Below are 14449 nucleotides of genomic sequence, written 5' to 3'. Positions count from 1 at the left end.
AAAAAAAAGGGAGAGAAAAACATTATATTTACAGTATGCTCCTCTTCTGCAGCAGGACTGTGCCCCAGAATAGCATCTCCTTACTCACAGGATTCAATCCCCTGGATTTAAAACTCAGTTATTGGTTTCGAAGAGGTGAAAACCCACACGAATAGTCCATAAAGAAGCAAGTAACCGACACGGAGAGCAACCTGCTCTGGAAATGGAGCTGGACTTTACCCTGTTAACAAAGTGGCAGCTGCACGGCCAAGCTGCCTTCCTTAAACCAGCGCCATCCTAGTTAGACAAAAGGAGAACAGAAATATAAGCAAGGCCAGCAGCTGACCCTGAAGTGTCTAAACAATAACGGCAACGACGCAGGAGGCAACTTGACTTTTGTCTTCTTCCCTAGGCTTGCAGAGCTGGAAGTTAGATGCGTTGTCTCTTTATTTGAACAAATCTGATCCCAAAAAAAACCCCTGATGTAAACAGCTCTTGCCTGTTGTGACAGCTGGACCAAAGGATCTTGTTCACATTTTAAAAAAAAAATTATAAAGGAAGGAAAAAAGTGCCTGTAAAGCATTTCAAGGCCAAATGGGCCTTCAAATACGAATCCACAGCTTAATCTTGGAATGGCAAAAGATGATGAATAAGCACCAGTTAAAAATTATTGCCCTTACAAGTTTTTCCGTGAAGCTGTCCCTCTTTCAACACAAAGTTATGTAGTGGGGGAAAATTACCCAACTGACTGCAGCTTATTTTAGATTCTAATTTTTTTCTATGACTGTTTTAATAGTATGATATAGCTGAAATCACTTTAAAAAAATTAAATCTTTCATGAAAGTTTACCAAATTCAAACTTAAGAAGAGGAAGAAAGGCATTGCTGCCACCAATTCTGCTTCGTCACAAAACTTTTGCTTAAAAAGTATGTTGGTTGTTTTTTTAAAAAAAAGCCCCAAACTTCCCCATATGCAGCGAGAAAGGAAAAAGTGTTACTTTAAATCCTGGAAACGAACATGAATAAGCCAAAAAACTGCCTTTTTCTGGTTCTTGTCCATCTGCTGCTTGCTGTGTTTCCCTGCTCACGGCAGGACGATGCCCTGCCCCGGGGCTTTGCTCCAGGAGCAAGACTGCCGTTGGCATTTCCCCCCTCATTCACGGTTGCCTTGTTTCAGGCTCTGCAAAAGACACTTGGGAAAACTCTGGTACGGCTCTTACGAAAAACCTTAAATTATGTATGTCTGATCTCTGCTTTTCTTTTATTTTTTTGGCAGCTGGCTGGCCATATAGGTGGTGAGATCACTTGCTGCCTTGCCAGGAGCTGAAATGGGATAACGGGAGAAATGGGACCCTAAAGGAGAGGAAAGTCTGATCAAATGCTGTCGTGAGAAGGGGGATACAAGTAGCGAAGATGGGGAAGAGCACGCAGGGTGAGACGCCACAGACCAAAGCACGGCAGGACAAGCCCAACCCCAGGCGGGGTGGGCGGTTCAACCCCTGCAGGTACAGCACGAATTGGAGCAGAGAAGAGGTGAGGTTACACGGGCACTTCAGGCTGCTCCTCACAAGGACCGGACCCTGCCTTTTGCACCTCCTCCAACAACTTCCCCTCCAAACAAATAGCATAACAAAGTCAATGTTTTCATCAAAATCAAAGACAAGAACAAAAAGAGAAAATTATGGCAGATGAAAAAAACCAGCACTCATAGCAATGTGAAAGCTCTTCCACACATCGTTCCAGTAAGGGTTTGATTGAGAGGACCCACCGTGAACCTGGAGAATGGGAACAGCAGTGTGCCAGGGCACCACCCAGATTTCTCCCCCTGTGCTCTCCCTTCCTTCCCCCACCAGCTCCAGCACTTACAACACCTCTCTGGGGCCAGAAACCCCAGCAGATTAAAATCCTTCTTCTCATCTTCCTTCCTCAGCTCCACCCCACATCTCAGTCCTTCACCTCCAGCATCGGCTCTCCCTTTGTTTCTGTCTAGCTTTTCTGGGAATACCAAGATGCAGCCCCTTGGGAAGCTCCCCCTCCACCCAGCCAGCGTGGAGAAATTACATGGCTCCGAGAACATCTTATAAATGAATTATAGGCTGCTTTTTCCCTTCCCAGCCAAAAGGCTTTTGGAAGAGCCACTTTCTAATTACATTAGAAGACATTTGGAGGAAAAAAGAAAAAGGCAATGTGTAGTTTGCATACAAAATGTGGAAGGGTCGAGGCTGGTTCACCATCTCCCAGACCCTTGGAGCTGGCCGCAGGCTGCTGCCTGCTCCCTTTGCAGGAGGCAGCCACATCAGCCCCGTGGAGGGCTGTCACCGGCCAGACATCAATTACTCTTTTATGAATGACCTTGTTTCCAGCCTTGCTGCAAGGAACAATTTGTCTCTGAGAGACTTGGCAGAATCCACAGAAACAGCGTCTTGTCTGTTGGCGGCTGTATCTTTTAATTCACCTTTCTGATGCTTCCCCTTCAGTTAAGGGGGTCCGCTCAGGCAGGGGAGGGATCATTTAGCTCAGACTGGGTTTGGCAGAGCTGCCAAACCCCCGCACACCCAGAGAAGGAGCCAATCTATTCCCTGCTCAGCTCCAGCTGCTTTTAGGTGCTGCTGTGGCCATTGCAAGGGCCAGCTCCCTGCCGGACTTCACAGCTCGGTGTGTGTGTGTGTGTGGGAGCTAATTTCAGATTGCATCCATCAGGTCGCATCCCTCCCTCCCTGACCCAGTTCATCTAAAAGCACATGACGTTTTTCCCTTTCCACATAGCAAACACGAGCCGGTGATCTCAGTCCAAAGGAAGAATCTATCCTCGGCTTCAGCTAAGCGCATCGGCTCTGCCCGTGCCTGCTCCCCGGGGAGCACTGGTGCATGGAAGCCTCGCTCAGGAGTGATGCACCATAAGGGACAGCATGGGAGACAGATTCATTGTGAAAGCAAGATGCTGAAGCGTGCTGCGGTGTTATTGAGGACCCTACACACTTGCCTACAATGATACACCTGAGAACAGTAAAGCAAATGGCCTGTGCTGTGTGCTGGCCCTACCGGCACATCACTCTCAGTGCAAAACTGGGTTATATCAGGCATTCGCTGAGGCTTTTTTCCCACAAAAATTGTTTGAAACCGGTGCTTGGAACAGCTGCTCCATCCTGAACACAAATTTTATTCCAGATGAACGTTTTTCAGACTGGAAAGTTCAGGTGTAAGAATTTCAGCTGGGATGGTCTGATGGGCATATTGCTCCCTGCTTTTTTTCCCCCTCCTGCCTCTCCAGCTGACCAGGTATCAGCACATGGTGCCTTAAACTCCACTGGACCTGGAGTCCTTTGTACGAGCAGTACTAGCACAACTGCACTTTTCCTTCCTTCTCCTCCCCTTCAATAGTGACATGGCATTCAGGGGCCATGAGAGCTGCAGGATGTGTATGTTCAGGACTGACTGCATGATGGACCGCGGATCACCAAAAAGCAGGGCTTGAAGAACTGGAGAACAGTCAATAAGCCTGTCACTACTCTCCCTGTTTAAGAGGAGCTTTGGGGATAATAGTTTGGGATTTTAGAACTTTTTTTTTTTTTAATCTTTAAGTTCTCAGCTACTGTCTAAAACGCAGCTTCCTCGCAAGCCTCAGTGGATGCACAGTGGTGTCTGTCTGGTTTGGTGATGCTGCTAATGCAGCTAAACGATGAGCTCCTGAGATATACATGCTTTAAACAATATTTGACCTGTTCTGGTTTCTAACCACTGTGCACCCATTATCCTTATTAGGAGAGCACCAGTAAGGCCTGCAAAGACCAAGGCCCCTCCTCTGTATACACACAAACCTCCAGATAGCCAGGCAGGGTGAGTACTTATAATTTAAATAGACCAAAAAAAAAAAGTCAGTAGGGAAACCAAGGCACAAGAAAGAGATAGGATCCACCCAACTGGTCAGTGGCCAGGGCAATGCTCCTCTAAGCCCATCTGCATCCTGGCTAGCATTTCCCCAGGGTAGCTGGTTTACCAAGTGGCATTGTGGTGGATTAGCCACATCGATGTAGACATCCCTGGAGCATGGCTTGGTTTCCTATACAGCCACAGATGTCAGGCACCAATACTCTGGTGTCTTCCGTCTTTGATTAAAGAGTGAATTAAATGATCTTCTAAACAAGACACATGCTTTGCAGGGGAGGAAAAGTCCTTTAAAATCAATAGTGGGGGAAGGTGAAAAATCCTCCCTATTAACAAGCAGAAAAAAATGCTACAAGCTGGGAGGCTGCTCACTTCTGCGAGCTGCAGCCCAGTGGGGATCAGCAGGACAGGGTGTGACACCGACGACAAGTTTCAGCGCCCCACAGGGCTGAACCCCACTCCTGCCTGCAATTACTTCTCACTGCAGCCACTGGGGGCGGGCTCTCCCTGCCTGCAGTTCTTGCTTGCAGATCAGAGATTAAATATGAGCCTTGGGAGGGGGTAGGAACTGGTGGGAAAACAAGCAGCGGGCTGACCCTTGCTGTAAGATACTGACAGTTAGAACGGGCGGGGGGCAATTTATAGGACTAAGGAAAGCTTCCCCTATGTGATTTGAGATGCTGATGAGCTGCTTGAAGAAGAGCAGGCAGAGAATAAGGTTGCTGGTGACCAGCTCTTGGGTATTTCCCAGGCCTCCCGTTAATTTCTGAAGGGTTGGGGGCGTGCCACTCCCCCCCCCCCCCCCCCCCCACCGCAATGGCTGCGGTGCCTGCTCCCTTACCCAGTGCGCTTCATCCGCACGTCCCGGGCCGAGTGCCGCGGCCCGGCGGGGAGCGGGGAGCTCACGGGCCCGCGGCCCCCTCCAGCGGCGGAGGCACAGCCGGGCCCGCCGCTCCCGGGGAAGCGCCGCGGTGGAGCGGCCTCTCGCTCGGGTGCGAGCTGCCCCGTCTCTGCTTGCACCCTGCCCTGCACCTTCTCACGCCCTGCGGGCCCCTCACGCTGCCGGAGACGGTGGAAACGGGGCTTAAAGGCGGACAAGGGGCATCCCGTTATCCCCTGCTGAGAGCAGAGCGGGATGGATGTCTCATTGCCACTGCCGCGGGGAAAGCACTCTTCACCCTTCCTCTTCTTCCCACAAGGAAATGATACCATGTCCCCACTGCAATGGTATCAGAGATCCAAAATGAAGATGGCCACCTCCTCCAGAGGACCCAAACTGCGAATGCTAAAGCAAAGTGAGCAGGATGCCCTAGGAGCCACAGAGAAAAGTAAGTAGTTTGGGGTTTCTGCCAGGCAGGGGTTTCTTTGGTGGCCAGAGCTTGGCTGCATTACACCAAACTGGCCAGGCTGGGGGAGTCCATGGGGCGCTGGAGGAAAGGACCTGCTTGTCCTCACCTCCATGGCAAAGGGAAAAGAGAGCAGCATCAGGTGGGCCCCAGAGGAGGACAGCAACGCTGGAGTTTGCTGGATATGTTTTTCTTCAACTATCCCTTCAGGAAACAGCTATAATTTTAACAACCTCTTTTACCTAGTGGCATGTCCCAAACCATACTGCACCTGGAGTAAGGCAGCCAAATAAACATTACTGAGAATTTCAGCCTATTTTCAGGCAGCCCTGACAATCTCCCCTAGCCTGGACATACCCATCTGTTGGTTTAGATGTGGTAATTGCGGGCACACAGTAAAGTATCCTTCAGCAAAAGAGAGGGGACTTATATGTACTCTGCTAGCAGTATTCATGGGAGAGATGAAAACTGTATTGAGAAGATGAAAACATTAATTTCAGTAGGTACTTTGCACTAAGTTTTAAAGGTGGCTGCTTCTCATTTCCACCATGAGTATCGTTTTTCCCAATTACATAGATTAGATAAATCTCTTGAAAGCTAGTTTATGTATGACACCAATGCAATTATTTTATATTAAGCATGGCTTCATGCACAGCAACCTACCTGTTAACTCCTGCCCTTCATCAACACAGACAAACAGGCAGTGAACAGCACTTTTCCTCTCATTCCTCCGGCCCTGAGGCTGGAAGCTGCTCTGTTCAGACTAAGCCCTGTGTGCAGGCTGTGTTTTTAAATACAGCAGAGCTCACAGTCCAGTTTACTAATGCTGGCATGGTCCAGGCCCAAAGAGACACTTCACAGTGGATGATGGAGAGGATGAAAGTGGCATTTCAGGTCTTGTGGTGCCCCTCCACCTTCTCCTTGGAGGCTGAAACTGAGGGTCCAGCCCAAAGCCCCCGTGCCTGCTGCCATGCTTTGTATGCCCCATACCACCACTGTGGTGGATGTTTGCAGTGAGGGGAAAAGGAGGGGGGCTAACTTTGCTGTCACAAGTCTGAGGAACAACACGGGACTCAAAATCACACTGCTAAGGTTTCCCCACACAAACCATGTGGCGACTTGGTGGGAAAAAATACTCTGGGAATTGTCATCACTGCAACTGCTTTGGCAGATAAGCACCTTCCTTTGACCCCACTCTGAAAGCTGCATACACAGCACCTTGGCAAAAGAAACAAGGCGCAAAAGGATGCAGTTCTTAGCTGGAAGCGCTCTGCGAGGTCATGCCTTTTACAAAAATGTTCCCTTGCAGCACAGGGTGGAGCAACAGGACGTCCTTCCCCAGGCATGCATGCTTCCGGGCACGAGGCAAACCAGCCCCCAAGCACCACATTTTAATGGTATCAGCCCAAGGTTACGAAAAGCCCCCCCCAGGCAGTCCCTCCCGATACGCACCATGGCGGTGAGGCACTGCGATTCCCGCACCGTGGCAGCAGAGCTCAGCAGGGCTGCGAGGATCAGGGTCATGCTGAGGCAGATCCCAAAGTAGAAAGCTGGAAGGAAGTCGGACATGGGAGCTGTGGTCAGATACCAAAACTTTAGGGCTGACGGAGGCCTGGTCTGATGCTTTTGCCCAGACAGGGGACAAAAAGTGCATTTTAGGGAGCTGGTCCAAGAGGACCAGGTTGCAGAAGCGAAATAGTTTTGTAATTTATTCAATAACCCCCATCTGCGTATGCTTTGCATGCCTGGCAGGGCTGTAAACCTCTGAGCGGTTCCCACAGCTCCAGCAGAGCGAAGCACCCTAAAAGGGTGTCGGTCCACCCAACAGACCACAAGCTGTCAATTATTTCAGCACTCTGATAAGCATCCTTGCGAATGGGGGGAGCTGATGTGCAGCAGCTGTCCCACGGCTCCTATCGGGACTTTGTGCGCTGCTAATCTGGTGCAACACTCACCCTCTGGTTTCCTCCTGGCTAAGGGAGGGTCACAACCGGTACCCTGGGACAGGGCTCAGCGACCAGAGCGCTGTGAGGGGCTTTGCAACCCTCACTTCAGGGCTAACCATGCAAAGAGTTAACGCTTGCAAGCAAAGCAAGGGACACATCACTGGAGAGGGGTGGTTGGAAAGGGAGAGCCTGCAAGGCTGCATTAAGAGCCAGTCTATATAGCCCCGGGTGTGTGTAAGGAAGGGGGGAGGGCTGTACCTTAGCTTTGGACTAACATAGTTTTTTTACACATGCCTTGTTAAACTGAAATTGAGAACCAGGATCTAGAGAGGGTATGAGCACGTTTAAGCCCAGAGTATAGCTTGGGAAAAGCAGCAGATGTGAGTGCAGCAGAGGCGAGCAGAGTATTTTAGTATCTGGGCTGTTCTCATCTCTTTGCTCTAGCCTTGTACCCAAGACTGTTTATATTTCTCTCCTGTGTTGGGAAAAAACCCTCACATTTTCTCCAAAAACAGGTGTTTCCATGCATTTCTCCTCCGAGCCTCAATTTTCTATGCTCTGCTTCAAGTCCTGTAACAGTCCCTCTCCCCATGCTCCCAGGGCCTTTCCAGCCCAGCTGCACCTTTAGGTCCATCTTTGGCTGAGCCCCTTCCCCGTGCTTTCACTGCAGCACAGGCGTAAGATGGGGAGATGGTGAATAGAGGGACAGGAGCGAAGGCAGCAGCACCTAAGCACTCTGCACTCCCATAGCACCCTTCAGTGCCAGGCAGGCAGGTCTGACACAGAAAAAGGTGCCTGTGGGACTGCGTCAGCCCTAGTGCATCCTCCAAAAGGCAGCCCCTGCCTCCTCCCGTGATGCCTCTGCATTTCCTTTGACTGCTCTGGGGGATTTTGCAGCTCCTGGGTTCACCAAAGGTCTCGGTGGGATGTGACCGTGACATACCTGCATAGTGGATGACCCTGTAGGAGTTGCTCTCCAGGGAGATGTTGCTGATGACGGTGAAATGGAGCCCGTAGTGGGTGACTGTGCTCAGTATGGCAATGGACAACCCCAGCAGCTGGAAAAGAAGGTTTTTAGGAAGGGATTGACAAGGCAGCAGCTGCTGCTGAGCGCACACAAAGCTTTGAGGTGTATCTGGATACTCCTGAGTCCCATGCAGATGCAGAGAGCATGATCTTCCAAAGACCCCAAAATGCACATAAAAGGAAAATCCTGGACACTTAAGCATACTACAGCTCTTTTTCTCTCTTGCATAATAAGCATGCATGACACTGCGCAGCCCACGGTCTCTTGTCCAGCATTTGTGGATGAAATTCCCCACAATGTGAAGAAAGCCCAGAGGATCGATGCTCTTGCAGCACACTCATGCAGTCCCACCCTGCTCTGCACGTGCAGTTACGAGGGCTGCCAGCTTCAAGTGTGCTTTTGGGCTGGGATGATGTTCTCTGCTTTGCTTTTTGCAATGCTAGTCCTGTTGCCTGCTGTTGGCTGTATTTCCTATTGTAGAGTGCAAAGAACTGAGTCTTGTACTGCTCTAATCTGTGCTGGTTTCTGTCTCTGCAATACGCCGCTGGGCTGTCCATGTCTCTGTCCAATTCCCGAGAGCGCTGGTATGCCTAAGGCATGGGGTAACTACCAGCGTGTTACCCTCCGTGCTGCCCAGAGCAAGTCCAGGTGATGGAGAGGGAACATTTCTGATGGCACCTGACTCATGACTGGTGGCAGAGCTGGGACAGAGGCACCAACAGCGGGACAGTTAAAACAGCTCCAGCTCTAGTGTAATGCACCTGGAAAATACAAGATGTGAGGCCGCTCCTAGGTCCCAAAGTTTCAGCGTTTTGTGCCTTTACAATACAGAAACACAAGGCAGCTACCCCTGCGTCAAAAGTGGCAGTCCAGTGTCAACATAATCCGCACTGTATGACATTTTCTTCCAGAGTAGACTAATAGCTTTTGCTGGAGACTTATAGTTTTGGAGATTAAATACATCCAAACCATAGCATTTTCTGCTTATAAATAACCTAATTTGTGGCACCAACTGATCCTTCATGCTGTGTACTACTGCGTATCTCGATCCACGCCCAGCAAAATGCTAAGTGCAACGCCAGTTAGCTCAGATTTCTGAGAAACACCAGTCTAAAATCCTCCTAACAGCAAGAACGTGATTCTTGCCATCCACAGTGGCTGTGCCTTAGCATCTCCTCTAAACACCATTGGTACCAATCCTCCTTTGATTTTCTCCAAATGACATATTCTGCCATTTGGAAGAGAGAACAATGTACAGCCACTACAGCCAGTGGTCCTGAAATGTTGAAATTTGGACAAACTATAAATTTCACGTGTGGTCCGAAATAAGGCATCACCTTTTAATTATACTCTTTCCAAGCCACCAATCCTCTTTGAACTAAATACAGATTATTTTTTTTTTAATTTTTTTTTTAAGCTTGCAAGTTTCGATGAAGTGAAAAGGCAACAAGCACGTACAACTCGAAAACATCCAGGAGAAGTGTTCCCAAATTTCCACCATTTCCCATCAGCTCTAACAGCAGATGTCAAGAAGCTCCCCTTGAATTTGCTTCAAAAGCTGATAAAAAGTATCCCTAGAACTGCTTTCGCTTTGTGGTGTGGATCCACAGGTCTCTCACATACACTTTCATCGAAGCCCTGCAGTTTCCTATCCTCACTGATCCCACCTGCAGCTGACCAACCTCCCAGCGACAAGCATGACTGCAGCAGGTCCATCCTCCCTCTTTTGCTCCAAGGAGACAGAAGCAAATATCTTTTTCCTGAAAACCACTCATTCTGTCAGCACCAGCCTTTCCCTTCTCCTTCAAGGTGGCTGCCGGGTTGTGAAAGAGCTGCAGCGGCGTGACAGCCCTGAGAAAGCAGAAGTCTATCAGCAGAGGGGGGGGGTGATGCGGGCGACTGGTGATAACCACCCAGGGCGCAACGATAACTCAGGCAGTTGACTTTGCTTGTCTTCTGCCCGCGAAAAACAGAACGTGGGAAAACCCGACCCTCTCTGAGCAGGGATGGGAAAGGCAATGGTTTGCCTTCCCCCAGTTCTGCAGAGATTCCCCCAAACTTGCCTGCTCACCATGACACAGAGGCTGGTCACCAGCAGCTGGCACTTGGTGGTCCTCAGTCCCATGGCTGCTTGTCCCCAGCGAGATCTGGCAGTTGGTCCCTCCAGCTCTTGATAAAGCCTGGGTTTCCACCAAAGAGAGGCATGGCCACAGCGGGGCCTCTCGGGAAGTGCAGTCCCCACCACGTGCTGATGCACCTCCTCCTGCCCAATTATTAAATCCTGTTTAGAGCAGCCGCCTTCTGCCTGGGCTTTCAGTGGGCTGCCGTCAGCTCCGACACACAGCCAGCTGGGGAAAGGAGGAAAGGCATACAGAAAAGCAGCCTTCCACAGAGTTTGGAGCACAGCTCCTTAAAAATTTTTTTGAAACTGTTTAATCAAGAGTCAGTATCAAAATAGCCTGGTTTTTGCTTTCACTGGGATCCAGTTTTGCTTAATGAACATTGTCACTAACTGTTTGTTTGTTTTTTTAAAAATTTGCATAAATTGTATCTTGGCAAAAAGTTTAGGAAAATGTTATTTAGAAAAAATAACCTGTTGTTTAAAGAAGACCTCAAAACCTCCAAACAGATCTGCGTAAGAGTCTTCCCTCCTCATTTAAAAACCACCACATGTCAATAAGCTTTGACTGAGACTCTATTAAAACTTTTACTTGTAGATGAGGGAAAAAAAATCCCTCTGGTAGTATTTTATTCAGGAAAATGGCTATATGTAAATATAACCCCCTACTAAGGAGATTCTCCCTGTCCATAGACATTTTGAGTGCCTTAATCATCCCTAGATTCAGAGCTAGACCAGTGGAAAAGAGGTGAAACAGAATAATGGAAAATAGCTGCACTCCCCCCAGGTAGCAAAGAAAGGGGAGAAAAAGGTAAAACCATCCCACATCAGTAGCTGTAGCTACAGGAAAATGACAAAGACGACAAAGGAGGGGAGTGAAAAAAGGAAGGAAGATGCATTTTGTAGAGCAAAGAGAAGCAAGAGAAAGTGAGTTGCACAAAGCCATGTGCACAGGAAAAAGCATGACATGATTTTCTGACTACATCATGAGCTTTCTTGCAAACTTTCTTGCAAAACATCTTGGTTGCAACCTCCTGAGACACCACTGAGACCTGCCACAGCCGTTTCCGAAAAGAGGTGTCCCCCACGGCTCATGAGTCCTTGCCCTGGTGGGGCTCTCTGATGCTCAGCGGGAGACACCGATGTACCCATGTGCACACAGAGCTTCCTACTCCTGCCACCAGCTGGAAACCACCTGAGAAAGACCAACAGCTGGACAGCAGGAAAGGAGAGCAGCGGGAAGAGGACTACAGAGAGAGGGCAACAAGATGGGGAGGTAGCTGATGCCCAGCCACACATGTTCAGGAGCAGGAACCAGACACCAGCCACAGCAGCGCAGACCCCCCAGGAACACGAGTATAGCTGCAAGGTGACCATGTCCACATGGTCCCCACCATGTGCCAGGTGGGAAGTGCTTTATAAAACACTGTGGTGGAGTTAGGACTGCATCCAAATGCAGAACAGTTAGCACCCGTCATTTCTTCTGGCACTACAGGGCAGACGGCTGTGTTGTCACCTGCATTTTCAAGGGGAACGACCACCAAAGGGACACTGGTATAAAGGCAGCAGGGTTGGTCCACAGGTGGAGTTACAAGTTAAATCTGGAAGGGTTGCAAGAAGGTATGAAGCACAGCTCTGCGTGTAAAACCAGTTACAGAAGCCCGACCAAGAGCGATGGTGAGTTAGAAGCGAGGGCACAGCCGTGGTGCACACCGTGAGCACACAGCAAGGGACATGAAAAAAAACATGCAGCCCATCTTCATTTTCCCCTAGACCCCAGTTTCCTTCCCCAGCCTTAAACGCACGCTATCGGAGACCTGCGCAAAGCCAGATCTCACACTAGAGGTCCCCACAGGCCAGCAGAAACCCTTCCCAAATGCTTGGATGATTCAAGTGAGCTCTCTGAAGGGAATAGACAGGCAGTTCCCTTCCCAGCTCCAAAAAAGGTCTCCTCTGTCCGTGCAGGAGCCTCGCGCCTCACTGCAGGACCACCTGAGACTTCACAAAATCATTATCTACACCCCTTGGAAGTGCTCCTAGTCTCTCCACAAAAGATGCTCTACCTCCTTTTGTCTCCATCCATAAAAACAGGCACCTTCACTGCCTCACCAAGCTCTCAAAGCAGGTCTGTATCTTTAAACACCTGGGTTTAAACAGATGTTTCCTCTGTTTTGGTTGCAAATGCCTATTCCTGGTAGTTTGCCCATGTCCTCTGATGCTTCAGGTGCTTCTCTCACCTCCAGTGCTTAGCGCTCTGCCTTTGTGTCTGCTCCCTCAATCACCTGCTCCGGCACTGCGCTGGATTTGGGGGTGGAGGCATTTTCTGCTGTTGCTCTTTCTTTTGTCTTATTCTTTATCCCATATATGTATGGCTTGAAAGATTTCTCTTTGGGGCAGAACATATGTGAATTTCTAACAGCAAAAAATGATAAAGAGCAAAAGAACTTAGTCCCTCCCCCCAAAAGAAAGTCAATAGTAGGAGCATTAGTAGACCCGGGGCATTAAGATGTTGGGCTCTGATTGAGGGAGGCACATTCAGCACATTCAAGAGCACTTCTGAAGTCAGCGCAGGGAGAAGCACGTGTGCTCATCTTGCATGTGGCCATCAAAAGGGGGTCTTTACAACACTTTCTACCGGATTAAATTCCCTCTGAGTGCCCTGTCATTGGCAGACACCTGCCTCGGCAGCTCTCTGCCCAGGGAGCCCTGGCAAGAAGCAGGGTGTCCCCCCGCCCCATCCCTGTGAGAAGAGAGGCAGGGCTGGAGGCACGCCGAGGAACCGTCCTCACAGCTGACGCACAGACTGGATGGCAGTGTGGGTTTTCCAGCAAGACTCGGCCTCCTGCCCACCCTGACGGGTTTTATCAGTTGTTCCCCTTTGCAAGACCACAACTTATCACTCCCAAACGTGGTGTAAAAACCACAGGTGACCACAGCTCCCGCCTGTGGCTTCCTCCCTTATCTCTGGTTATCAGCTGGAGCACAGAAAGAGGGTAGCAAGGCTGAAAATACCCTGGGGAGCCCAGGTGCCCTCTTCTTCTAGCCTTGTGGCAGCTTGCAGCCTTCTGTTAGGCTGTGAAAATACATACCAGCGTCCACAGCTGTATGGGTGTCGGAAGGACGTGCCACCTCATCCAGAAGGAAAGGATTGACTTAAGGGAACAAAGCGAGATCATATTTTTTCCAGAGCTAAAAACTTCCAACTCTCTTCCGAGCTGGAGAGAAATGCTGCCCATGCTGTCGGGTGGATGTCCTAAAAGAGCTGGGGGATTTGATGTGTTAATGCTGCATGGGGTGGACTTGGGAGACTAAACATAAATGGAGGAGAGGAGGCTGAATTTATGCTTTCTTGATGTCCACTTTTCTGGCTTTCGCTCTGTCAGTGCGATGATGCAACAGCAACACCCCAGCCCCAGCTGCTTGAACTCCAGCCATGCAACAGGTAAGAGAAACCTCCCCTCAGCTTTGGGGCGCTGCTATTTGTGCTCCCAAGAAAGTATGGGCTGGAGGCAGGGAGAGGACGTTGCTCCAGGAGGCAAAACTACACCCATCATCCAGGCAGGATAGATCCGTGCCAGGTCCCTGCTGCCTCTCGGGAGCCTCCTCCTTTGCCAGCCCACACCACCATTAGGGAAAATACCTCTCCTCCACGGTAGAAAATAGCTCCAATTTTGGTGCATTTACAAGTGTCACTGGCTCAGCCCATTCGGTCCCTCAGCTACTGCCCGTAACACGGCTATATTCACCCTAGAGCTCGCTCGTAAATAAAACATGCCGACATCAAACCGCACCGGAGCCGTATGAATGACGGGAAGCCGGGGAGACCTCAGAGCCCTCTGCCTTCCCAGGCACATCACAAGGATGCATTGTAAAGGCTGCTTAGCATTCATATAGCACATACACACAATCAAAGCAAAAAAATCAACTTTTAAACCCGGGGCTGTCTCTTTTCAAGAAGTGAAGGAGAGGAGAAAAGGGGGAGGTGCTGGGCTTTGCCAGGCTTCAGATGCACCATACAACTGCACTGTGAATGGAAACAGGGCTGGCTGGAGGCTGCCTTGGAAGAAACAAAACCGGAGAGAAATCATAAAATCTCCAAAGGACTTCTTTATTTATTATTATTTCCAAAGCGCGTCTCAGAAATCCTC

The 14449-nt window shown here is 49.6% G+C and overlaps 1 protein-coding gene across 4 annotated transcripts in view; it reads right to left on the bottom strand.

Moving 5' to 3' along the window:
* TSPAN32 (tetraspanin 32) overlaps positions 1-10461 on the bottom strand; it is a 32733-nt gene extending 22272 nt beyond the window's left edge. For 3 of the 4 annotated variants that reach the window (XM_075754921.1, XM_075754924.1, XM_075754925.1), the window contains exons 1-3: positions 10254-10461; positions 8099-8213; positions 6662-6759 (exon numbers count right to left, since the gene is read on the bottom strand). In XM_075754921.1, coding sequence (XP_075611036.1) covers positions 6662-6759; positions 8099-8213; positions 10254-10307 — 267 coding nt within the window. In that variant the 5' untranslated portion in view covers positions 10308-10461. The remainder of the gene's footprint in view (positions 1-6661; positions 6760-8098; positions 8214-10253) is intronic. The other variant, XM_075754923.1, reaches the window with a different exon arrangement.
* Positions 10462-14449: the final 3988 nt, after the last annotated feature.

The sequence above is a fragment of the Balearica regulorum genome, chromosome 5, assembly GCF_011004875.1.
Source record: "Balearica regulorum gibbericeps isolate bBalReg1 chromosome 5, bBalReg1.pri, whole genome shotgun sequence".
Taxonomy (NCBI): Eukaryota; Metazoa; Chordata; class Aves; order Gruiformes; family Gruidae; genus Balearica; species Balearica regulorum.
The sequence above is the reverse complement of the archived record's forward strand: the minus strand, read 5'-3'. Positions and strand labels throughout refer to the sequence as shown.